The following is a 27270-nucleotide window of genomic DNA, read 5'->3' as shown; positions in this document are numbered from 1 at the left end:
AGACCTATGTTAATACAGGGACATTGGATCATCTGTTGTTCTATTGTCCATTGATACTTAATTTTTGGAAGTCAATTTGGGGACAAATCAATGTTGTACTTGGGTCATCGATACCAATGACTTATGAAGCCATAATTTGTGGTACTCTATTACATATTAAACCTTTGGTTTGACATAAAAGCCGGCTTTTCTTGATAATGATGGGAATAGCCATCCAGATGGTTACACATAACTGAAAGAGTTATGATCGACTGAATTACACTTTCTGGTGGGCAAACCTATGTTCCAGTTACAAGTATGAAAGAATGAAAGCGGAATGTTTGGGATATAGTAACTTATTCAAAATGGTGTGGAGCCCATTGACTGCATTTATTGAGTCACAATAACTGTCGTGTACCTTTCCTTTTATTTGACTTCCTTACACATCCTGGGTGGGGGGAGGAGAATGTATTATTGTTTGCTAAACTTAATTATCTATATTATTGAAATTAAATATGTACTTCTATTAATTATGGGAAGGAGGGGGGAGAAAATTATTGTTTTTTGAATTATTTGTGTATTTAAAGTGCGTTCTGTGTAGTGTTTATGTTTAAATTTATTGTATGGCACTGTTAACATTTGAAAATTAATAAAGATTTATTAAAAAAAACAAAACAGTCCTGTATTTTTATCCCGATGCTTTGTGATGGTTCTTGTTCTTTTATTTGCAACAAGAACATACCAGTAAAGGGGTCAAAAATACCAGAACGAGCTTGAAGCCTCCCCCTTTCCAAACTCCAGAGTCACGTTGTGTCTCTGGAATTGGTTTTGTAGAACACCCTAGGCTGCAGTCACGAATATTTTCAGCTAAGCACAAAATGCAAACTTCAGCCAAAAGGCTGAAACTTCTGCCGAAAGCCTGAAGATATAATGCCGTTGTACAGGTCCATGATGAGACCTCATCTGGAATACTGCTTTCATTTTTGGAGGCCTCATTATCAAAAGGATGTGAAGAGAATGGAATCGGTTCAGCAAATGGCCACTAAGATGGTATCAGGACTCAAGGATCTCCCATATGAAGACCATCTAAGCAGAATGCAGTTATATTCTATTGAAGAATGCAGAGAGAGGGGAGACATGATAGAGATGTTCAAATATCTTACAGGCCTTACTGAGGTGGAGGAAGATATCTTTTTCCTTACAGGTCCCACAGCAACAAGAGGGCATCCGCTCAAACTCAAGGATGGGAGGCTTCATGGTGACATCAGGAAGTACTTCTTCACCGAAAGGGTGGTTGATCGTTGGAATGGTCTTCCACGTCAGCTAGTCGAGGCCGGCAACATGCTCGACTTCAAGAGACGATGGGATAAACATGTGGGTTCACTCCGAGGAAATGCTTAGGGGGAGAGTTCTTTTATGGGGTAGGTTCTTTTAAGGGGAGGGCTCTTGTTGGGCCGACGGCCCTTTTCTGCCGTCATACTCTATGACTCAGATACTGTTTCATAATGTATATCTGTAAGCCCTCCTATCCCCCTCCTCTCCCCCCCCAAAAAAAAACAGACAAACCCAAAAACCAGACAAGCTAAGGTCCTTGCAGACATGTTCAGGGTTGTTAACATATTTAAAGTCTGTGAATTTTTTTAGATGGTAGATAAAGTGGTTTAATTGCCATGTGATATTGCTTGGATGTCTGGAATTACAGGTCGGCATTAAAGATGTAAGTAACACTTTTCTTATTGATCTAAGAATAGATTTTTTTGGATTGTTGGCTCACCTTTGCATATGATGCTCAAGGTGGCCTACTGCATAATTAGAATTCAGGTACAAAGCTCTGTTCCAGGGAGCTGCCACAACTTGTCGGTGGTTGGAGCAATCTGATGGTACCGTTGATAATGTTCTATCAGCACAGATTGGAGCAATGTAAAAGATATTTCCGCTTGATATTTAGACTGCTGGAGACAGCTGGCTCCCATGGTTGGAGACGAATCTGGAAATGCAGTGCTGATGCTTTAGCATTGAATTTTTGGGGGGAGGGAGGTTTATGGTCAACCAAGACATAGTTTGCTAAGCTGATATTCATCTTCTGGCTGGCTAGGGCCTAAAAGTTTAAGTTGAACTTCATCGTCCGGCTGACTAGGGCCTAGAGGTCTTAAGTTGATATTCATCGGCTGGCTGGCTGACTAAGGTCTAGAGGCCAAAGTTAGACCCACTTTTTAGGTGGGGTCTATTTGGCCAAGCCTCTTGAGATGCTGAATATTGGTGGTGACTGGCTACGTCTCGGAACAGGACATTCACTCTGCTATTTAACCAACCAGGAGCTATTCCCAGTCAGCTAAATAGCACAGAATACCGGCTCCATTTCTATATAAATACTTATCAAAAAAAGTATAGGGTCAATATTCAGCTGGTGGCGGTCAGCATTTTTTAGTTGTTGCTGGCAGTATCCCCAGATATTCAGTGTTGGGTCTTGCCCTGGCATGGAATAGTTGGTTATACATAGCCAGGTAATGCTTATCTATTTATCTGGTTAAGTGTTGACTCGGCCCCCAACATTCCCAATTCAAGCTTAGGTGCTAACCAGATATATACCTGGTTAGGCCTTGACAGGCAATTCAAGTGACAGAGAGCCTCTCCTGGTCATTTAAATTGCTTTAGAAATTAGAAAGATAATTAAGGTTTGAACCTATAGAGGCTGCGTTGCTTTTTTTTTTTTTTTGTATACCACTTTGGGTTCTTGTAGGACAGGTCCTGGTTTTTAATTTATAGGGATAATGTTCCTTGGGAACAGTGGCGTAGTGGGGGGGGGGGGGGAGGGCAAACTGCCCTGGGTGCCCTCTTAGGGAGAGCACCAGCACCTCTCTGCCCCCACCCATGCCTCCCCCACCCCTCCCCCCGGTACCTCTTTAAATCTTCACCAAAGCAAACAGCTTCTCCATCCTGCTGTTTGCACCAGCCTGGCTCCCCTCTGAAATCACTTCTTGCTCGCGGGGCCAAGGAAATGACATCAGAGGAAAAGCCAAAGCCGATGAAAGCAGGCCGGAGAAGCTGCTGGTGCTGGGGAACATTTAAAAAGGTATTGGGGGGGGGGAGAGGGAGGGCACGAATGTGGCGCGGGGGTCACGGAAGGAGCTATTCTGTTAATACTGTAGAAACCTGCTTTTGAAAGGTTAGTTTTGAGTTAGAAATAACTCCAAGAATCTTTAATGTAGATGATAGTTGAATACGAACTTTTGAAAGTATTAATGGAACTGGAAGTGATAGTTCTGCTTTTGTTGTAAATAATAATGCTGTAGATTTTTAAGGATTTAAAGATAGGTGATTTGTATAAATCCACGAAGAGATCTCTTGGAGTTTAATATTGATATCCTGTATCTCTTGAGCATTGGTAAGATCAATTGGGTGAAGAATTTGAATGTCATATGTGTAGGCAAATATTGTAAAACCAATGGGTTGTGCAATTGTGGGTAAAGGAGAAGTGAAAATATTCCTTTTGCTTATAATCTTCTTATGTTTTGTTTTAGGTTAAGATGGTCTGTGGTGTCCGAATGATTTCTGCGCGGCAGAAGGCCAAAGGATAACAGCAGAACTAAGTGGAGACCTGGTGGAACTCACAGGAGCCTTGTACTCCAGACCTTAAGAGCTTAAGATGACGGAGGTGACGAGTTTCAGAGAGCCTTCGAATCGCCACCTGCGGTTTAAACTGCAGAGCCTCTCTCGACGCCTTGATGATCTGGAAGAAGCTACTAGAAACCTGCAGAAAGCAGAGGAGGAGGTGCTGGATCTGCAGGACAAGATCATCCAAGCAGAAGGCAGCAATTCTAGCATGCTGGCGGATGTAGAGACCCTGAGGAAGAGGGTGCTGAAGATCGAAGGGAAGGATGAGGAGATCAGAAAAGCAGAAGAACTTTGTAGGCAGGTGAAAGAGAAACTAGAAGAGGAGGAAAATATCTCCAGGCAGCTTAGATCTGATGTTGAGCAGCTGCAGAAGCAGATAGCTGACCTGGAGAAACTGGAAGAGGCCTTCAGCAGGAGCAAGAGTGACTGCATGCAACTTTGTCTTAGCCTGAATGAGGAAAAAAACTTAACCAAAAAGCTGTCTACTGAGCTAGAGATGCTTCGAGTGAAAGTGAAGGAGCTGGAGTCGTCAGAGAGCAGATTAGATAAAATTGAGCAACAGCTGGCAAGTGAGTTAGAGAAGCTAAAATCTCTAACTTTGAGTTTTGCTAGTGAGAGGAAAGGCTTGATGGAGAAAGAGAAGCAGAGTGAGAAGCTAATTGAGGAGCTGACACAGAAGTTAGAGCAAATTAACAAAAGCAACACAGATGATCAAACAAGGAAGGCACACAATCGCCTAGAAAGGTCATCGGATGCTTTCACGGAGAGAAATGATCTGAAGATTGAAGGTGATTTGATTCCCCGAGAAGGCAGAAGGAAAAGGAGCTTCGATTATCTGAAGCTGCTGGACAATGAAACCAACAAAACTGAAAATGAGAAGAATAAGAATCAGGAGGACAATAAAATCAAAGAGCTCAATCAAGAAATTGAGAAACTCAAAATTCAGCTCAAGCAATTTGAAGCAGTGGAAGAGGAGCTGGAGAAAATGCAAACAAAAAATGATGAGCTACAAGAGAGGTATGTGAGTGAGCAGAACAAAGCCAGAATTTTAAATGACCAGGTTCAAGAGTTGACAATGCACGTGAAGAAGCAGAAAGAAATGGAAAACGGTGAGGCCGAATGCGAGGAAATCCTCTCGCACGAGAAGTTTCGACATGACCAAGCCAAGAAAAGAGGCACTACTGCTGAATCTCCTACTGCAAAGCATAGGTCTCAAGAGCTGTCACCCCAGCAGGGGCGAGACCGGCCCCAACACAAGGACATCTATCTGACATCGGATGGTAATCCCCTCGGCACCAGACAGTCCTTGAACTCCAGTGTTGCCAACAGGAGGACAGCAAAATCATCTTCTCTCACAGATGCAGAGAATGATGTAAAAAGAACAGGAGAGAAAGTGGTATTGTCCACTAAAGAGACAGTCTCCATGCCATCTGAGATAAAGAAATCCAGAGAGCAACCATCAGTTCTAAGCCGTTACCCACCTGCAGCCCAGGAGCAGCACACTCAGAAATCCTGGAAGGTTACTACAAGACTGGGTAATAAAGGGGAAAAAACACTAAGGGCCTATGGTGATGCTTCATCCAGTAATACTGTTGCATATGATGGTGACATGAATGGGGCAATACCTGCTTCAAAGGCAACTGAGAAAGAGGCTCAAATAAGTCGTTTAGAGAGTCTTAATCCTTCTTTGGAGAAGACCTCTGTCGGGAATGTTGATGATCCCTCTGATGAATCGGGTCCAACATCACTTGTAGCCCATCTGAGTTTGGGAAGCGATTCCGGCAGTTCTTCGGCAGTAGTGGAGTCCTTGGGTTCATCTCGGAGAGGCTCTTTTGAAGAAAAACCTCTCGGGGCAGCAGAAAATTCCGAAGACGGGGAGCCGTCAGACTTTGACGCTCGGGGGACAAACTATTCACGCTATTCAAGGACTCAAGAGCAGACCTTGCAAACGCCCAACACAGCAACACTCGAGGAGCCCAAAGGTTCAGCAAATGATGACACCTGCATCATCACTCAATCGGAACGAGGTCTGAATTCACAGGTCAACAGGAAGGGTGGTATGAAGCCAAAAATAGCCACTAAACCAGTTGACAGTGAAAAACTTAATACTGACGCTGCATCTAACCGATGCCTGGGCAACACTATCAACTTGAACGAAGAAAAAGGAAATACTTTTGCTCAACCAGGCATGGAGAACAAGATGCCATCCAGCCCCAGAGTAGGTTTAAGGGCCAAAGGGACAGGAAGGACTGCTGACTTTCAAAGTGATAAAACAGAACGTGGGGCAGAGGAAGAAGTGGAAAGACCCCTAAAAGCACATCTGAATACCATGAAAAAAGAAGACCCTTCTCATTATCTCACAAGCAAATCAAAAAGACCTTTTAGTCCCAGAGAATCCTTGCAGACCAAAGCCATCATTAAGCCCGCTATTATCGAAAGAGACATAAAAGAATTAATGGGTGGGGCTGGATCTGATGGGTGGTCAGAAAAAGTAAAACGATCCTCCAGAACCGAGTCCAACAAAATGACGAGCAGCATTATCATCTATCCATCAGAAGTAGTTACTCCAAGGACCAAGAGTACCGAGAACAGTGCCAGAGAGAAAGAGACCTCTGAAAACTCAGACCCAATCGTTGCTAGCACCAGCTGTAATAGGAGAGCCAGAGAAAGGGACACCTCTGAAAACTCAGAGACTGTCACTGCTAGGATCACTGTGGCTGAGAATGGCAGAGGAAGGACGACCTCCGTGTACAAAGATTCATTCCCGGTGAGGGCCAGCACTGGTGAGAGAAGCGGAGGAAAGAGAACGTCTGAAAACTCAGAGACTGTCACGACAAGGCCCAACATGAGTGATAGCCTCAGAGAGACTTCTGAAAACTCAGACATTGTTACTGCAAGGACCAGCACTGAAGAGATAGCCATAGACAGACAGACCTCTGAAAACTCAGGCATTGGCTCTACAAGGGCTACTATAGGTGAGAGCAAACGGGAAAGAAAGACCTCTTCAAACAGAGACTCCGTGACTGGAAAGGTCAGTACGGGTGAGAACTATAGAGAGAGAGAGACCTCTGAAAACTCAAACACTGCTACTGCAAGGACCAGCAATGGTGGGAGCACCAGAGATCAAGAGACCACCAAAATATTAGACAGTCTCTCTGATAGGATTAGTGAGAGAGCTAAGCAAAGAGAGAGAGCTGAAAACTCAGAGACTGCTGTTGCAAGAACCACTTCAGCTGATAACTCCAGAAGAAGAAAGAAGATCCCTCTTTACTCAGAGACTATTACTACGTCAAGGATCAATACGTGGGAGAGCTCCAAAGGGAGAAAAACCTCTATATACTCGTCCTCTTCCACTGTGAGGACCAGCCAAGCTGAAAGTGCCAGAGAGAGAGAGACCGTGGAAAACTCAGATACTGTGACCAGCACCGCTGAGACAGCCAGAGAAAGAGAGACTTCTGAAAATTCTAACACTGTCTCGGCAAGAGCCAGCACTAGAGAGAGAGGCAGAGAAAGAGCCATCTCTGAAGATTCAGACATATCTATAAGGACCAGCGCAGCCGAGAACCTCAGAGAGAGAAGGAACCCAGTGTACTCGGAAACAATTATTACTGCAAGAACCGGTGTGGCTGAGACTCCTAGAAGAGATAACTCTGAAAACTCAGAGATTGCCACTGCAAAAACAAACACTCGTGAAGGTGGCAGAGGAAGAGACATGCCCACAAACATGGAAACTGCTTCAGCAAGGACCAGGACTGGCGAGAGTCCCAGAGAGAGACATACTTCCACAAGTAATATCAGAATAATCCCAAATGAGTTACCGGTGGTGACGAACAGTATTAACACACCTTTTGAGATCTCTATTAATAAAAGTGATGTTAGCGTAAAAGTTTCTGAGCTAGAAAAGTCGGGGGACTTGAGCCCTAAGAACAAGGCTGACATCGTCATCTCCAGAAGCAGTATTACAATAAAGCCCCTGGACCCTGCTGAGAAAAAGGACGACGACAACCAAGCCCTTGTGGAGAATATTAGCTGGAAAAGCCATTCTGTAGAATCGGATCCTGCGGAGGCGAAAAGTGCCCAAGCTGGAAGCTCCTGGCGGACACGGCGCGTCTTAAATTCTTTAGAAGAGCTGGATGACAAAGTCGATAGAAGCAAGGAGTCCGTCGACACGTCAGCCTCGGCCAAGTGGAATCGCCCATCCCTGTTGGACCTAGAGGCAAAGCCAGGGAAGACACGAGAAGCGTATTCTAGAAGGACCAGTGCTATAGTTAATTCCTGTAACACTCCAGAATTAGTTTCTAGAAGAAGCAAAAGCAGCCTGAGTGCTTCAGAGATTGGAAATCGGAGGAGCTATAACCCTGACTTTCTATTCTCCTCATCTCTGCTTTCCTGGGATAAGCCTCGACTCTGGGTAAGTGAGACTCCTCGTTTTGGTGTAGTGGTTATTTGCTTAAGCAGGGATTATATAATGTGAGCCACCTCTGAGCACAACATTTAATTTATGAAAAAAGAAACAAAAGGGGGAGGGGGGTTATTAACCCATTACAGCTGACACTTCAGATCTTGACCGGACGCTGTCATCGGGGAATGATGACCTGAGTAAAATTAGTGAAATGCAAAACCAATTCTAGTTGCATCTGCTTAGATCTGGAAAGCAACTAATTAAGTCTAAATCCAGACCTAACAAATGGACAGAGAGGTGCACATCTTTTGACTACACATGAGCAATTTTACTGCGTATGTTACACTCCTTACCTTTTATTATCTTGTGTTATTCTTAATGATTTTTTTTTTAAATCTGGTGGGCAGAAAAATGCTGCCGTTTCTTATAACATTCTCCCAGATTTAAGTTTTGGGGGAAAATACGATTAAAGTGTCCCAAAAACCTTCAGTTCACTTGTCTCAGATCCCTTTTAGTTCGTACAGGGGTGTTGCTCTTTTAGCTCCATGGTGGAATCCTGGAATTGAAGCTGGGAAGGGGTGGGTTCAAATCCCAAGCCCTCCCAGCTTGGAAAACCAGATACTAGAGAACCGAACAAATGTGCAACCTTTAGAGACAGGCTTAGAAATCAAACCAGATCTCCTAGCTGGCAACCTGGCCGCAGATCACAGTCAGATCAACGTACTACTATATGTTGGTAGAAAATCAGACACTGGCAGGCAATCTGGGTGTTTAATGGTGACCATTAAACTTAGGTGAAAGCAAAGTACAAAGTCTTTGTCAGGCTGCATGGGTAAGCAGCTTTTTTTTGTGTGCGTGTTAACATGTGCTGGAAAAGGTTGAAAAAAACTTCTGCATGCAAAAGTATGTAGTTTCATATATGGTAATATGATCATGTCCCCCCCCCCCCTCTTAAAAAAACGCTCACTGGCTACCCCATAGGATTGCATTTAAAATATTATTTCTTATCTTTAAAGTAAAAGTAGTCCATTCGATAGACTTCTGCTTTCATTCACGACCCCAAGGTTACTCTGATCAACTCAGCAAAACCTTCTTCAATTCCCTCTATTCGGCAGATAGTCTATGACACGACTCTTAAAACAATTTTCTTGGTCACTGTGGAACTCCCTCCCTATGAATCTTAGACAAGAAACTTGCGCCTCCAAATTTAAATCAGGCCTTAAAACCTTTCTTTTTAAAGACGTCTTTGAAGTTTAGGTCCAGACTAAACTAAACTAAGCCTTAAGTTTATATCCCGCATCATCTCCACGGAAGTGGAGCTCGGCACGGTTTACGAAGCTTAAAAATATAAGAAGAGAGGAGAAAGATTTACAAGAGTATATGAACAGAGGGAGTATAAACAGGAGAGTAAAAGGTTTTACGATAGAAAAGAGCCAGGTTTTCAATTGTTTGCGGAATAATTGAAGGGAGCCCAGGTTCCGCAGCGGGAAAATGAGATCGTTCCAGAGGCCTGTGATTTTGGAGACTCTGATTTCAGCATCATATCATCTCTTCTGTGCTCCCATTTTTTTTTTTTTTTTTTTTTTATATAATGTAACCCTTACTGTCTTCCTCATTATTTTTAATAGTCTGTGTTAGTATCCCTTTATATTTTAGCTAAATGTTATGTAAACCGTACATTTAGGCAGCGTTTCAAACTGAAATAAACTTGAACTTGAAACTTTGGAAAAGAGAAGTTGGTTAGGAATTTTAATTATGCTGCACCAGTATTTTAACAAGGAGCCCTCTCCTTCTCAGAACAAGAAGCCAGTATGTTCATTTTCCACACTTAGGGCGGAATTCATCAAGGGACATTATGGCCTTAGAACATAAGAGCTGCCATACTGGAACAGACCGCAGGTCCATCAAGCTCAATATCCTGTTTCTAACCAAACCACATCACAAGTACCTGGCAAGATCCCAAACAGTAAAAACATATTTTATGTTGCTTATCCTAGGAATAAGCAGTGGATTTCCCCCAAATCCATCTTAATAATGACTTAATGGACTTCTCTTTTAGGAAGATATCCAAACCTTTTTAAAACCTTGCTAAGCTAATTGCTTTCATTCACTTTCTCTGGCATTGAGTTCCAAGTTTAGTTACACATTGAGTGAAGAAATATTTTCTCTTGTTTGTTTGGCGGAAGTCATTATGCCATTGTATAGATCCATGGTGAGGCCCCATCTGGAATACTGTGTGCAATTCTGGAGGCCGCATTATCGCAAGGATGTGCTGAGACTGGAGTCGGTGCAGAGAATGGCCACCCGGATGGTCTCGGAACTCAAGGATCTACCATACGAAAAACGGCTTGACAAATTACAGCTATACTCGCTCGAGGAGCGCAGAGAGAGGGGGGACATGATCGAGACGTTCAAGTATCTTACGGGCCGCATCGAGGCGGAGGAAGATATCTTCTTTTTCAAGGGTCCCACGACAACAAGAGGGCATCCGTTGAAAATCAGGGGCGGGAAACTACGAGGTGACACCAGGAAATTCTTTTTCACTGAAAGAGTGGTTGATCGCTGGAATAGTCTTCCACTACAGGTGATTGAGGCCAGCAGCGTGCCTGATTTTAAGGCCAAATGGGATCGGCACATGGGATCTATTCACAGGGCAAAGGTAGGGGAGGGACATTAAGGTGGGCAGACTGGATGGGCCGTGGGCCCTTATCTGCCGTCTATTTCTATGTTTCTATGTTTCTATGTTAATGTTTCTATTTGGCATGTGGGATCTCTTCATGGAGGTAGTTAGGGGGGGTGGGCCATTAGGGTGGGCAGACTGGATGGGCCGTGGCCCTTATCTGCCGTCTATTTCTATGTTTCTATGTTTGAAATCTGCTGCTTAAAAGCTTCACTACATGCTCTCCTAGTCCTAGTATTTTTGGAAAGAGTAAACAAACAATTCGCATCTACCCTTTTCACTCCACTTAGTATTTTTATAGACCCCCCTATCATATCACCCCTGAGCTTTCTCTTCTCCAGGCCGAAGCTTCTTTAGCCCTTCTTCATAGGGAAGTTGCTCCATCCGTTTTATCATTTTCATCGCCTTTCTCGGTACCTTTTCTAATTCCACTATATCTTTTTTGGGACGTGTTGATCAGAATTGCACATTGTATTCAAGGTGCTGTCGCACCATAGAGCCATCCAAAGGCAATATAACACTTTCATCTTTGTTTTCCATTCCTTTCTTAACATTCTATTTGCATTCTTAGCTGCCGCCAGAGCTCATTCCTACGCCTGTGGGTTTTTAGCATTTAGTGCACACTAATTCCGTTAATGCAAATTAAGGCCCTAACGCTCCTTGATAAATTCCCCCCCTCAATGTTGCTTTATAAATCCAAATTTGACAGGGTAACACCGCTACTTAAAGCTTCACCTTGGCTTCCCATACTAGCCAGGATAGAATTTAAAACTTCTTGTTTAGTTTATTAAATAATGAGGGTACTAGGTATTAAAGACACCCATAGGAATATAATGGATCCCCCCTCTCAAATGATAAATGTCCTGGTTACCGTATATACTCGAATATAAACTGATCCGAATATAAACCGAGGTGAGGGGAAAAAAATTTGACTTGAATATAAACCGGGGGGGGGGGGGGGGGTGTTAATATTCAAGTGCAGTATCCTGCCTTGACAGGCTCTGCTTCCAGCCCCCTCCCTCATTCCTTCCCCTGCCAGTCTCTGTACCCAGCTCCCCTCCATCCTGCCCTGCCAGGTTCTGTACCATGTCCCCCTTCCTTCCTGATGCCTTACAGGGCTCCACTGGGCCTACCATAAGTCCTGGTGGGCCAGGACAGGAAGGATCTGTCCCGTCTCCTGCCCTAGCCAACTTTAACAATTCTTGCCACCCTTACCCCCCCTCCCCCCCCCACCCCCCGGGCATGTCTTTTAAATCCCCAGTGGTCCAGAGCAGGAGGGATTCCTTCAGTCTCCTGCCCCGGCCAACTTTAAACAACTTTTGTCTCCCTCCTGCCCCCTTTGCGTACCTGTTAAGTCCCTGGTGGTCCAGCAGTGAACCATGGCAGGAGGGGAGGGGGAGGTGGCAGGAGGGAGATAAACATTGTTAAAGTTGGCTGGGGCAGGAGACGAGAGGGATCGCTCCTGTCCCGACCCACCGCTGGACCATGAGGTCCTACCGCAGGCCCGGCAAAGGCCTGCAACAGGTTTAGGAGGGGGTGGGTCAGCGCTGACCCGAATATAATCTGAGAACCCCATTTTTGGGCCCACAAATCTCAGTTTATATTCGAGTATATACGGTACTTGATTTCTTTAGTTTCATTTAGAAGAAGTCAAAGTTCATGTAAGTTGATCCATAAAAATAAACTTCCGGTTCCTTTTTCATCCTTTTTGAGGCGATGGTTATCTTGTAAGAAATTGTTTTCTTTTACAGCGGTCTTATTCTGGAATGCGTTGCCTATTGAGCTTAGATTAGAGCAAGATTATTTGAAATTTTGGCTTTTTCAAAAATATTACAATTAAATATAATTTTATTCTTTGTCTAGTTTATTTATTTAAACTATTAATAATAATAATAATAATAATAATAATAATAATAACAGCTTATATACCGCAATACCGTGAAGTTCTATGCGGTTTACAAAGATTAAGCAAAGGTACAAATTGATTGACTTTAAGAGGGGAGGAAGAAAGAGGGTTAATAGGACAGGAAATCCATTTTTGAGGGGAGAGTGATCAATAGAACAAGTTAATCGCTATAGAGGGGAGAGAGAAGAGAGGATCAGTTGTCTGGATACTTTAGGAACAGGTGTGTTTTCAGACGTTTCCTAAATTCCTCATAAGTAGTGGGCGAAAGCAATTGTTCTAGGTCTTTACCCCATGATGCTGCTTGGTGCGAGAGAAGATGTTCATGGTGTTTTTTCAGTTTACAACCTCTCACTGGGGGGGGGGGGGAAACGAAGTTGGAATGTGAGCTTCTCTTGTGTCTGTTGGCTGAGAAGACGAAAAGGTCAGTTATATATTTAGGGGCTTTGAAGCAGAAGCAGGCAAATTTAAACTTTACGCGCGCCTCCATTGGCAGCCAATGCAGCTGCCGGTAGTAGGGTGTCACGTGGTCAAACTTGCTCAGCCCAAAGATCAGTTTGACCGCTGCATTTTGCATCAATTGTAAACGCTGCATATTCTTTTGGGAAATTGCTAAATAGGCGATGTTGCAGTAGTCAAGTAGACTCAGTACGAGGGATTGGACTAGGGTTCTGAATGCCGATGTATCGAAATAAGCTTTAATGGATCTGAGTTTCCAGAGAGTGAAAAATCCCTTTCTCATCAAGGAGTCCACCTGGTCTCTCATGGTTAGGCACTGATCCAAAGTTACACCTAGTATCTTTATGGTAGGTTGGATAGGTAATTAAGATGATTGATAGGTGATTTGGTGTCAAGCGGATGTGGCGAAGCAACGAAGAAAGTTGTCTTTTCTGAATTAAGTTTGAGCCTAAAGGTTGTCATCCAGTGCTCCATCACGTTTATGGCTTCTGAAGCTTTAGGAATAGTTTGAGAGATAGAATTAACAAATGGGATGATGATCGTAAAATCATCTGCATAACTAAATAGTTTTATCCCTAACTGGGTTAGCTGCGTGCCTAGTGAGGACATGTAGACGTTGAAGAGCAATGGAGATAGCGGAGATCCTTGTGGCATACTGAATGGATTGCTCCAGGTATCTGAAAGTTCATAATTAAAACGTACTTGATAAGTGCGGGACATAAGGAAGCCACGGAACCAATTCAGCACCTCGTCCCTGATACCAATGGCATCTAGGCATTGCAGCAGTTTCCCGTGGTCTATTAGTAGTCCATACGATCTAAAAATTCTTGGCAACATTCAAGTAATACATATGTAATTGAATATACAGAAACATCTACTTCCTCTGGCCATCTTTCTCCTCCCAGTGGCACTGCTGTTTGCAAAGCTGTGGCCGCTGGTTCCAGCACGAGGCTCGCGGTTGACCCGGAAGCCTTCACTTCATGTCAGAGGCAAAGGCTTCCGGGTCAGCCGAGAGCCGCATGCAGGAACCAGCGGCTGCGGCTTTGCAAAGAAAGTGCCACTGGGGATAGAGCCAGTCAGAAGAGGTAAACTAACGCGGGAGGCACAAATTTGGGACGTCGAAAAGAGAGAAAGATGATGAGGGGTGCAAAGGGAAGAGGAGGGTTGCATTTTGACAGGAAGGGAGGAAGAAGGGGCACGATGGGGCATAGAAAGAAGGAAGGAAGGGAGAGAGCACAAACTTTGGATGAAAGGAAGGAAAAAAGAAGGGAGGGAGGGAGCATGAACTTGGGAGATAGGATAGAACAATAGAGGGAAAGAGATGCTGAGGTGGGGGAGGGAAAAGGAAGGGAGAATTGTTGGGCATGAGTGTCTGAGTGAGAGGGAAAGAGAGACAGTGCACATGGGGAAATGACGAAAGAGGTAAATTGTTGGGCATAGGGAGGGAGAAAAAAATATTGGACATGGTGGGAGAGATATGAGGTATGGTGACGTGCCAAAATTGCGGGGAACAGAGAGATGGAATACAGGATGTCCGGTGCAGTACTTGGAGAGACCCCCCAGGAAAGAGACTTGGGAGGACTGGTCGACAAGTCAATGAAGCCATCCGCGCAATGCGCAGTGGTGGCGAAAAGGGCGAACAGAATGCTGAGAATGATTAAGAAGGGGATCACGAATAGATCGGAGAAGGTTATCATGCCTCTGTACTGGGCCATGGTACGCCCTCACCTGGAATACTGCGTCCAGCATTGGTCGTCGTACATAAAGTTGGACACGGTACTACTCGAAAGGGTCCAGAGAAGAGCAACTAAAATGGTTAAGGAGTTGCCGTACAGTGAGAGATTAGAGAAACTGGGCCTCTTCTCCCTTGAAAAGAGGAGACAGAGGGGACATGATCAAAACATTCAAGATAATGAAGGGAATAGACTTAGTAGATAAAGGCAGGTGGTTCACCCTCTCCAAGGTAGGGAGAACGAGAGGGCACTCTCTAAAGTTAAAAGGGGATAGATCCCGTACAAACGTAGGGAAGTTCTTCACCCAGAGAGAGGTAGAAAACTGGAAAGCTCTTCCGGAGTCTGTTATAGGGGAAAACACCCTCCAGAAATTCAAGACAAAGTTAGACAAGTTCCTGCTGAACCAGAACGTACGCAGGTAAGGCTAGTCTCAGTTAGGGCACTGGTCTTTGACCTAAGGGCCGCTGCTTGAGCAGACTTCTGGGCATGATGGACCACTGGTCTGACCCAGTAGCGGCAATTCTTATGTTCTTATGAGCGGGAGAAATGTTGGATGTGCTGGTAGAGAGGGAACAGTGGGACAGATGAAGAACAAAAGTAAATGCAGACCTCCTATCTTTTCTTTCTATTTAAACTACAGTATTCTGTTTTGAGAACTGTTTTTTTAATGTTTCATGTTTTTATAGACTGGGATCTGAGCTACGTACAAATTCAACTTAAGAACGGTTTTAAAAAAACCGTTCTTAACCTGGGGAACTCGTTCTTAACCTGGGGACTGCCTTTACTGCAAAGTTCCAATAAATAGTAAATTGATGTGGTTTACAATAAAAATGAAAGAATTAGGAAAGGATCTCTATTAAATTAAAGGAAAGATCCGACCCATAAAACCACCCCTAAAACCCAAAAACTACCCTAACAGTCATCGCCATAAATCACTATAAAGCCTTATAACTTCCTAAATTTCAAGCCTCAATTATGCAATTAAATGCCTTTTGAAATGGATAAGCTTTTACTCTAAGAGTCACTTTTAAGCGGTGACTGACTAACTGACTCTGTCCCAGGCTGTGAACGCTGCTTCTATATACATCTGACTCAGGATTTGACTAGGAACTAGAGAATGACATGGTGATTGTTACCCACTGAAACAGGGACATAAAAACCTGGTCGCTGCGGGTACGGGGACAAGGCCATTCACTGCCCCATGGAGTGGCGAATAGCCTTGTCCTCACAGTTAACTGAGGAAATGGGCAAAAAATCTCTGATCGCATGGTCCAGCAGCCCCCTCCCTCCTTCCTTCCAATCGTGGTCCGGGCATCTCCTTCCCTCCTTCCCTTCCCCTTACTGGCATATTTTAATTTTTTCTTAACAAGCTGCCAGAGCCTTGAAGTCGTGTGCAGCTGCCGGAAAGTTCTCCTTTGATGCAACTTCCTGTTTCCAGTTGCATCAGAGGAGAACTTTCTGGCAGCCGCACGTGACTTCAAGGCTCTGGCTGCTTGTTAAGAGAAAATTAAAATAAGGCAGCAAAGGGAAGGGGAAGGGAGAGAGATGCTTGGACCGCGGCGAGCAGGAGGGAGGGAGCTGATGGACCGTGTGAAGGGTGCTGAAGGGAGGTGGAGAGGAACAGACACTGAAGGGAAATGGGGAGAAGATGGAAATGGGATAGAGAGAGTGGGGAGAAGACGGAAATGGGGAAGAGAGAGTGGAACAGACACTGAAAGGAACTGGATGGAAAGAGGGAATAAAGAAAAAAGGCACATGTTGGATTGAGGAGACAGATACCAGATCTGAGGGGAGGAAAGGAGGAGAGAGATGCTAAAAACCACCTGGGGAGGGAAGGAAAGAAGACACGGATGGAGTAGAGGGAAGAAGATGGGTGCCAGACCAATGGGGGAGGGGGGTAAGATGGAAGGGAGAGGCACAGTAACAGAGCATATGGAAGAGGCAGAGAGAAGGCAGACAGTGGATGAAGGAATTGAATGAAGAAACCAGACAAAAAATGTAGAAAAAAAAATTCTATTTCTTTTTTTTTTTTTTTTTGCTTTAGGATAAAGTAGTATATCAGTTGTGTTGATAAATATTTATAAATAAAGCCCTGCCTTCTGAAGATCTCTTTCTCTAGTTCGGAAGCCAAAACTTTGATTTATAAAATGACAATTATACAGAATACTTTAATAAAAATAAGTTCAGTATAAAACTATTCGAAGCTTGTGTGGATGGGATCAGATGGTTTGTGGGGATGGGATAGGGTCCAAGCTCGTGGGGATAGGATGGGGATGGAGCTTGATGGGGCGGAGACAGGGACAAATTTTTTCCCCATGTCATTCTCTACTAGGAACTGAGATTTTTAATAGCAAGAAGTTCTTCCCTTTCCTCCTTTCATCACATGAACACATAAAATACTCCTCATTCACCTTTGACTGCCCACTGCCTTCTTCCTCCTTCCTTTGATTCACCCTGTGTTCCTCTTAGCTTCTGAAGCAAGGAAAGCTGCTGGATTTGGCAGGGTAACATCAGCAGGCAGTGCTAACAGGGTCTTGGTTAATAGGTGCTCACAGGAACCCATGATAAAGGTTACTTCACTGATGCCGCCAGAGAATCGTATAGTATCTTTAGGAAAGAACTAAAAACCACCTTGTTTAAGAAATTTATAACCTAACCAGACTTCTCCCCTAAAATCGGAGCCTCCTCCCATCCCAAGGAGTCCGTCTACCCTCTTCTGCCAAAATTTCTATCTTTAATTGTTACCAGTTTTCCCCACTGGTGCCCGTCCTTCGTTCAAATGTACCAAGTTAACAACTTACTTCTCATCAACATCTTATGTTATCTTTTTCACCTTCGCAGTCTTGTAACTCAAAGCGCAATCTCCTTTCTCTTCTCCTACTTATGCTCTGAATATCGTCGACTGTATAATGCTACTCATTGTGAAACCGTGTAATACACAGACCCTATAACTCTCCTGTTACTATCACTAGATGTTCAATGCTATACTCTGTAATTCGCTGTCTGTACAGTTCTCTTCATTGTAAACCGCCTAGAAGTCGCAAGATTGTGGCGGTATATAAGAATAAAGTTATTATTATTATTATTATTATAAACATAGAAACATAGAAAAATGACGGCAGAAAAGGGCCATTGCCCATCAAGTCTACCCACACTAAAGATCCCTTTCCCTAAATTTATCCTCCCAGATATCCTATATCTCGTCAAGTCTGCCTATTCTGGTGACCCTCCCCCCCACTTTTACCCTCTTTAGAGATCCCACATGCGCATCCCATTTATTCTTAAAATCTGGCACGCTGCTGGCCTTGACCACCTGCACAGGAAGTCTATTCCATTGATCAACCACTCTTTCGGTGAAGAAGTACTTCCTGATGTCGCCATGAAATTTCCCGCCTCTGATTTTCAGCGGATGCCCTCTTGTGGCCGAGGGTCCTTTAAGAAAGAAAATATCTTCTTCCTCCTCGATAATGACCGGTGATATACTTAAACGTCTCAATCATGTCTCCCCTCTCCCTACGTTCTTCGAGAGAGTACAGACGCAATTTATTCAGCCTCTCCTCGTACGAGAGATCCTTGAGCCCTGAGACCATCCTGGTGGCCATACGCTGAACCGACTCGACTCTCAGTACATCTTTTCGGTAGTGTGGCCTCCAGAATTGCACACAGTATTCCAGATGAGGTCTCACCATGGTTCTGTACAGTGGCATTATGACCTCGGGCTTCCGGCTGCTCTCACTCCTATGCATGTGTACAGTGCTGTGTACAGCTCGGTAGCGATCTAGCAAAGCACAGGTGTTCTGCCAAAGGTTGCCGTCTTTCATGACTGGCCATACCTTATGGGGACGTTAAACTGGAGACTCAAACAATATTACAAAAAAGCGAAAACGTAAGCTAGTCCTAGCTTTATAAACAATGCATGCCATGCCGTACAATCCGAGCGAAATGCAGAGGCGAACAAAATACCTTGAAGTAGCCGATTAGGATCTGTTGTCCTTACAGCGATTTGGCCATGCTCTTTTATGTTATTTTTTAAATATTTTGTAAGTCGCTTTGCATTTTGAACAAGCGTTTAATCAAAAACCCGAATAAACTTGGAGTTTAATGAAAGCGTTTGAGCTGCCTTTTGAAGCTTTAAAGCTAAGTCATTTTTTTTTTTTTCTTTCACTCAGCAGCTTATTGATTTTTCTCCATCAGTGGTTTACCTTGTTTCACATGAAAGATTGCCAGTGAATTCAGGGCAACATTTGTTGCAAAGTGAGCACAATCCTGCTTAGTTTTTGGTTTTCTGTTGTTCTGCTGTATGGCCTTTGTGCTCACTTACAGACATTAGGCTACAAACATTATTGTGATGTGAAGCCGAAATTAGTCTACAATCACAATTTAAAAAAAAATATTTTTGCCCATAATTAAAAAAATCAGTTGCACACAAGTTATTAAAATTAGATAAAGAAGCGAAATAAAATAAAAACACAAAGGTTTTTAAGGATCCATGTATTACCAATTGACGCCTGTTGGGTCCTTTAAAAAAAAACAAAAAACCAAACCTCATGGCATGCATTGTTCGTTAAGCTAGGATCGTTTGGTAGGACGTTAACCCTTTCAGGACCAAGGGACCTATTTGTCCCATAACTTTAAAATCCTATAAATTTTGATTGGGATAGTCTACAGTTCTAAATTTGATATGTACGGATTCCATAGGATACTGCCTTTATGTAAACAAACTGGTTCCGACATTCATTCATTAGCGTCGTTGCCAGATTGACGAGAAGATTCACTTGCCACACTGTCCATAAGCCAGAAGTGTGATTTTTTTTTTTTTTTTTTTAAATAATGATATTTCACAAAAAAAATCAATTTTTTGGCATCTGCAAGCCCTTTTTACCATAAAAATGTCGTCAAAACCACAAAAATTGGCCTACGATCCTTATGGTCCTGAAAGGGTTAAAATGGAGAGCGAAAGCTAGAAATTCTGGGGGGAGGGGAAAAGAGACAAGGTCACGCATAATATCCGGGGGAAGATGGGGGGGGGGGAATTAGGAGAGGAGGTCATACTGATGTCACAGACAGAACACTGGCCCTCACTGACTGAGATCCCTCTTCACTTCTAGAAAAGTTCTTCCATTCTGCATAGTGTATGCTCTACCAAGTCAGTTGTTAGTAATCCACGTTAGGTAATGACTAGATATATTGCAGCATTGCTTTATAATACAGTAGTTTGTCATTTGGGGAGTTGTAAGAAGTTATTACAGCCCTGAACAAAGGGAAGGGGTACCCTAGGGCTACCCAGACGTATCCTCTTTTTAGAGGACTGTCCGGGCTCCTTCACGGACGAGCTCCGGCCGCGTCTGGAGGGCCTCTGAGCATTTGCAGGTGACATCACACACATCCGCGCGTGCTCCAGGCACTCCAGACGCGGCTGGAGCTCGTTCAGAAGAAGAGAGGAGGCTTGGGGGGTGGGGGGGGGGGATTGGAGGCGGAATAGGGTAGGTTCAGAAAAATATGGTAACCCATTTGGGGTGTCAGGTCAAAAGCGCGCTGGGACAAAGGCGTGCCCAGACAATTGAGCGTAGCGCGCGCCGCTCTAAATTACTGTTTTTAGCGCTCTGATGGGGGGGCACGGGGGGGTATGGGGGGGTATTGGGGGGGACCCCCACTTTACTTAATAGACATCGCGCCGCGTTGTGGGGGGTTGTAACCCCCCCACATTTTACTGAAAACTTCACTTTTTCCCTGTTTTTAGGGAAAAAGTTCAGTTTACAGTAAACTGTGGAGGGTTACAACCCCCCATAACGCCGGCGCGATGTCTATTAAGTAACCTGGGGGGGGTTCCCCAACAAAACCCCCCGTCGGAGCCCCTAAAAACTGTAATTTAGAGCGGCGCGGCAGCGCGCGCTGCGCTCAATTGTCGGCGCGCGCTTTTGTCTTTCGCGCCGTTGTCTATGAACCCCCATTTGGAGCGTGGTGAAAACCCTCACCATTTACCTGGGCGGAATATAGCCCAGCTCAGTCTTTATTTCACTGTCTTTGACCATGCGAATGTGCTGTACTTGTGACCGTGCCACAGTAAAAGATACTATGTGGCCGATTGTTACATTGCTATGCTGAGAGATCATTGTGTTTGCTGGTGCAGGAGAGCAGCTCAGACCTGTTCACCAGCTCCAAAAGGAGACGCGACAGAGACCGGGCTCAGAGGCTGGACCTTGCAGGGAAGAGATCGTCCTCCAGATCTGCACTCCAGTCGGACTCCTACCCAAAGGGTACCAAGGTGGAGGAGAGGGTGCGGCAGCTCAACCATTATCTGGAGGAGAAATAGACCGCTGTGCGGTAAGAGCCTTTCTGGGAGTGGTCATGTGACTCAGTATGCCATAATTTACTGACACTTAAGTATGCGGATTACAGGCTCTGAATGGGAACCGAAAGCAGAGAGCTCTGCAGACTTTACATTGCGTTCTGTGTCTTGGGAAGGGCCCAGACACCTTAGAATGGGTGTGGCACACAGAAAACCAAACTTGTTTCTTATGCAAAAATCTAGTCAACAACGAGCTCTTTCTGCTAGTAAAAAAATAAGAGGTAACATTAAAACATGCAAGCTAATTGTATAGTTCAATAAAAATAAATTCTATTTAATCTGGTAAAAACCAAAACCAAAACGGATTATTATTATAAGAAATTTGTAACCCGCATAATACCAGCTAGAGTTCAAAGCGGTTAACCAAAGAAAGCCTGAACAATCATCAGGAATTCCATCAAATCCATTATCTAACTAATCCTAGCACAAATTTTTACCAATTTACAAAACACAGGAAAAAAGATTCTTGTCTTAAAGAGACTGGGAAAAAAATTTCATGTAGATGCTACTCGATAAGAGAAACTATTACTGTGAAATTTGTATAACCTTGCAGATCTGATAGAAGGAGGAAGGCCTAATAAAAATTTCTGTCTTTCCATTCCCTGCAACCACTGAAAAGAAACCATTCCCTATTTAAATACATTAAGGTTATTCTCCTGAATGTGCACGTTGTTGCTTGTAAGGGAATTGCTTGCTCCCTCCAGGGACCTTTTGGGTTGCAAGTTGAGTTCCTAGAAATGATGTGATAGCAAGTAGATCAACAAATAGAGTAAGACCTGTAAGAAGTGAGCAAAAAGAAAGAACACAAAAATATTGGCTAGGATTGAAATGGCAGGGTGTGGTAGGAGACTGCATCTACCTCTTATCCCAGTGTCCTGCACACTTTGTTGGGCTGCGGCTCGAGGCATCCCGGAAGTGCGTGACACCGATGCAGTGTCATCACGCACACGCGTGATGTCATCGCATCAACGTTTCCGCATGCGCGAAGGCCCTCTAGAAGGGCCCCGAGTCGCCAGTGGAGGGTGCTGGCAGGGAAGATGCGGGGAGAGGAGCAGCACTGGCGCAGGCTGATTGCCTGTGCAGGAGGTGCCTCTCGCCGCGAGAGCCACTTCCTGTGGGCAGTCAGCACCGGTGCCTCTCCTTCTCCCCAGAGTCACGCGGGGCACACCTGAAATTTCTAGGTAGTTAAAGTTCAGTGCTGGGGCTTTTACTAAGGTGCGCTAGCGTTTTTAGCGCACGCACAAAATTACCGTGTGTTACGCTTCTAGAATAACGCCAGCTCAATGATGGCGTTAAGGTCTAGCGCGCGCTATTCCACGCATTAAGGCCCTAACGCACCTTAGTCTTAGTCAGGTTTTCAGGATATCCACAATGATTATTCTTGACAACCAATTAACAAACCCCACCAGGATTTATCAAAGACATTCAATAGCTCCAAATAATTAAGTAATTAAACTTCATACAAAAAAGCTATTCACATAAATCTTACAAAAAATTTGATATAATTTTATTTAAATAATCAATTTATCAATAATATTATCACCATTTGACAAACCACATCACGTTTCATACATACTTCACATAAACAGAGCCCCCCTCCCAATTCAACCAAATCACTAAAATCTTAACTTATAAAAACCCATGAAATGTTCACCCATTGTTGTATAAATTCTCAGATCACTTCAATTTCCATGCATCCAGTTGCTCTCTATTGTTCCTCAACAACAAAAAGTGTCCACATCGTCCAAATTAGTCAAGCCCGACACAGTTCCGTGTTTCGCCAGTAGGCGTCTTCAGGAGCTTCAACTGGTCACGGCTCCGCTTCATCTAACTCAGTGGTCTCAAACCCTTTGCAGGGCCACATTTTGGATTTGTCGGTACTTGGAGGGCCTCAGAAAAAAATAGTTAATGTCTTATTGAAGAAATGACAATTTTGCATGTGGTAAAACTCTTTATAGTTTATAAATCTTTTCTTATGGCTAAGTCTTAATAATAATATTGTAATTTATAGCTAAAGAGACATATGATCAAGAAACTGTTTTATTTTACTTTTGTGATTATGATAAACATACTGAGGGCCTCAAAATAGAACCTGGCGGGCCGCTTGTGGCCCCTGGGATGCGAGTTTGAGACCACTGATCTAAACATATTTGCTATTCATTATACACAATATGTAAAAGCAGCTTACAATGATGTGAACACTTTTCGTTGCTAAATAGAGAACAACTGGATACATAGAAATTGAAGTGATCTGAGAATTTATGTAACAATGAAGATTTAGTAGTTCAAGCACAAGTTTTGCTGGTTATTGCTATACAGTGTTCCCCCCCGCAAATTCGCGGTTCGCGGACTCACTCATTGGTGATCTGCTCCGACCGCCTCTTCCTGCAGTAAAGTCAGGCTACACCAATCAGGAGCTGCGTGTCAAAGCAGCTCCTGATTGGTGTAGCCCGACTTTACTGCAGGAAGAGGCGGTCGGAGCAGACCATGAGTGATTTTCTTCACCCGCCGGCGCTCCAAGTGCCCTCTCCAGCCTCCCCTACCTTTTAAATTCGTGGGGGTTCCTGGAATGGAACCTCAGCGAATTTCGGGAGAGGACTGTACCTATTTATATGGGTGAACATTTCATGGGCTTTTATAAGTTAAGATTTTAGTGATTTGGTTGAACTGGAGGGGGGACTCTGTTTATGTGAAGTATATATGAAACGTGATGTGGTTTGTCAAATGGTGATAATATTATTGATAAATTATTTAAATAAAATGATATAAAAATTTTTGCACGATTTATGTGAATAGCTTTTTTTGTATGACGTTTAATCAATGATTATTCTTGAGACAGATTTGTGTACAGTGGAGGGAGTGCTTTCATGGTGGACATCCTGACAACCCGATTGGCTGCGGTTCCTCGAGGACCTGGTTTGTAAAGCATTGATATAGCAGCCTTCGTATGTGTTTCTTTTTATGTTAATTTTCAGAGCACTTTTGGGGTTTATATGATCTGCTTATGACATCTGTTTATTCAAAGGAAGAGCCTGAGTTGTCGGCACAAATCAGTTCATTGACCCTTTTTTTCTTCCAGAGAACTGATGGCTGGCTACGGAGTGAACCAAAAAGATGGGCTCCTGGTGTTCTGGTAAAAGCTACACTCCATTCCACTTGCCTGAAAGAAGGACAAGAACCTCCAGGAATCCATTTTCATACGTTGTAAATATCTTCTTAAACACTTTTTTTGCCTTTTGGTAGCTTTTCCGGCACATTGCCTGAACATGTAAAGGAGAGAAAGTGTATGAGCGATACTCAGGGTGACACATGAGCCCACCTCTCATGGTTCTACCAGGTGGCTGGCGACGGAATTGGCTGCTGTTCATTCCAAAGGAAGGACCATCGTGTTCCGTGGTAGTAAAAGCATTTGGGGCAATTTTTTTTCTGGCCTTGGCAGACGCCACAGAGAGCAAAAGAGAGAACTTTACGAACCATTTTAATTTATCGTGGATGTGACGTCGGCGTGAGAAGCTTAGTCTTGTTTCCCGCGAGTCTCTCTCAAAAACGTGACGCCTTGACCTTTCGAATGCTCAGGTTTTGTGCGTCGCCTTCTTGCTCATATCCAACTTTCGTCATTCCAGAATGAAGATGCATCATTTGCCAGCAGCACGTCTTAAAAAAAAAAAAAAAAAAAGGGGGCAAAGAGACAGCCCCAAACGTGAAAGTATAGGAAGATAACATAGGACAGTACTTCAGACAACCCACTGAAGAAGACTGGGATATATATAAATATATATATATATATATATAAATATATATTTTTAAATTATTTTTAGTTTCTGAGACTTTTTAAGCTTCCTGATCTTTCTTCTGTTAAAGTTTCATGCAAGCATTCTTCACGATGTGACAGGCCAAATGCTTAAATTGCTTATGTTATGTACAGGGCAGATGTATCAGGTGCATTTTTGACAGAGGCAGGTGACACCTTAAGAGACTACCCAATTTATTGAGGCCTGAGCTTTCAAGGCTGAAGTCCACTTTGTCATCTTTATAAACCGTCAAGGTCATTTGCAGCTAAAGACATTACAACTTAGCTCTTTTTTTTTTTTCTGCAAGCATGGAAAGGAGATCAGGAAACCAGTGTTTCTGGACAAGTCTCAATTGCTTACAACCCAGTGCCACAGTGACTACATTAGACAAATGTGCAATCGGCTGGGGAAAATCCATTATGTACCTGATACATGATTAATAGATGATACTAGAGGCATACTCTGAAACCATGATGGCCCGTCGCTCCTGTCGGAGTTGTTTTTGAGGAAGAAGTAGCAGCCTCGGAGCCCATCTTGGCTCTTAAAGGCTTTGCGGCAGATTGGGAAGCCGAGTGGAATACGATTGGTGAAGTTATTGCAGGTGCTTTTACGTATGTTCTTCGCAGGAAGATTCATCCGCTCTTCAAAGAAGTGGGGAATTTAAGGCAGATGTTTTAACTTATAGACCCCTTTTCCCATACGATGTATTCCTCTCCTAAAACCAGACCTTTGGCACTGATTTAATTTTAAGAAGGTGGTCGTCATCTGAGTACCTCCATCCGCGGATGGGCAAGCACTGGGACCTTGAAATGATGAAGCAGAAAGGTCTCATAACAAAAGACCCTCCTTTTAGTAAGGAGGAACATATCGTGGGAGGTGGGGTTGACGCTGTGGAAAATGTGTTACAAGGATTCTAATAAGAGTGGTACTTCCATAAGAAACGCTGAGTGAGCAAGTCACCTCTAGGGCAGGGCCTTTATCTGCCATCATGTTTCTGTACATAGTATCAAAGCAGAACACTCCTAAAATGGACTTTTTAAATCAGAACAATAGGTCTTGATCAGTTTTAAATTAAGATATATTTTAGATAAAGACCCCTCTCCCCCTTTTCCTTCTTTCTGTCTATAGAAACCTTGCTGTGCTTTCTATGAATGCCATTTTTCCTAATGCAGTAATAGTATAATGCCAGGGGGGTACTGTCTTTGTGGATTGCACAGAGTGAAGCAAGCTGTTTCAGTTTCTTCTTTCATGTACTAAACAGGGCCTTTTCTTTATGCACTAGAGCTAAGAATTTTGCACTGTATAACATTTAAATCATGTTAAAACGGGATCAGGATCGCCCCGAAACAGAATAAGAAATTGAGGTAATATCACTCCAGGGAGCTTCCTACCATGAGCTGGAAACATATCCTTGACTTAAAAGATGAGATTCCATTTCTGTCACGATACAAACCAGCTGACCCTTTTGGAGATGCCTTCTGTAGTAGTTGGGGGAGGGGAGGCCTGTAGAAAAGTGTCAATGGGGTCTGAGGAGACAAGGGTGATTTAAACAACACAGAATCTATAAGCTCCATTTCATCTGCTTTCATTGAATTGCTGGGGCGAAGCCAGCCTGCTGAATTTCCAGGCTCTTCCTAGTAATTAGTCATTGTTGGACATTCTGAAAATCAGACTGGAGGAGGGGGGAGGGGTCTCTCCAAGCACTGCTCAAAGATTTTGGAGGCCTCCCCTTGTTTGCCGCACCCCATAGTTCACGAACGGGAACCATTTGTGATGCTGCTGTAGTGATCCTTCACAGCCCGGCCTCATAATCTGTGCAAAGTAGAAATGCAGCCTGCAAAACTGAAAAAAGAGGTTCAGCAAAAGGAAAGGGAGAACGCAGTGCTTGTTCCAAGGGCGTTGCATACGTTTAATACCAAAAAAAAAAAACTAGGAACCAAACTCTGTGACAGAAAAGCAAGGGGAACCTTGGAAGAAGACCACAAGATGATGCTGAGAGCCAGTTGTGGAGCAGATTATTTGGAAAGTTCCTTAAGTGCCATTGAAATGACTATGCTGGATGAAAGAATAAGTCGTGACTTTGATTTGCAATTGCTTGAAACATATGTAGGTACAGTATATAATTAATTGGATGCAATCTCTTGCTGTTCTTGACACACTTGACACTCTTACAGTATTTTACCTGCCCATGCTGCATAAAAAACACTTGATGATGATGTCCCAATAATGGCAGTCTTTGGATGTGCCCTGGCTAAGGTGTAATTGACCTTCACAACAATGAAATGCAAAGTCCCCTTTATCTTCCTTGGCATAATTTGCAGTAAAGGCTGTGACAAGGCCACGTATCTATAGCTGTGTG

At 43.6% G+C, this 27270-nt stretch overlaps 1 protein-coding gene across 1 annotated transcript in view; it reads left to right on the top strand.

Moving 5' to 3' along the window:
• LUZP1 (leucine zipper protein 1) overlaps positions 1-26877 on the top strand; it is a 113179-nt gene extending 86302 nt beyond the window's left edge. The window contains exons 2-4 of the mRNA XM_033955193.1: positions 3501-8005; positions 20902-21095; positions 24200-26877. Of these exons, the coding sequence (XP_033811084.1) occupies positions 3626-8005; positions 20902-21084 (4563 nt within the window). The 5' untranslated portion in view covers positions 3501-3625 and the 3' untranslated portion in view covers positions 21085-21095; positions 24200-26877. The remainder of the gene's footprint in view (positions 1-3500; positions 8006-20901; positions 21096-24199) is intronic.
• The last annotated feature ends 393 nt before the right edge of the window (positions 26878-27270 follow it).

Source organism: Geotrypetes seraphini, chromosome 8 (assembly GCF_902459505.1).
Source record: "Geotrypetes seraphini chromosome 8, aGeoSer1.1, whole genome shotgun sequence".
Classification (NCBI taxonomy): domain Eukaryota; kingdom Metazoa; phylum Chordata; class Amphibia; order Gymnophiona; family Dermophiidae; genus Geotrypetes; species Geotrypetes seraphini.
The sequence above is the reverse complement of the archived record's forward strand: the minus strand, read 5'-3'. Positions and strand labels throughout refer to the sequence as shown.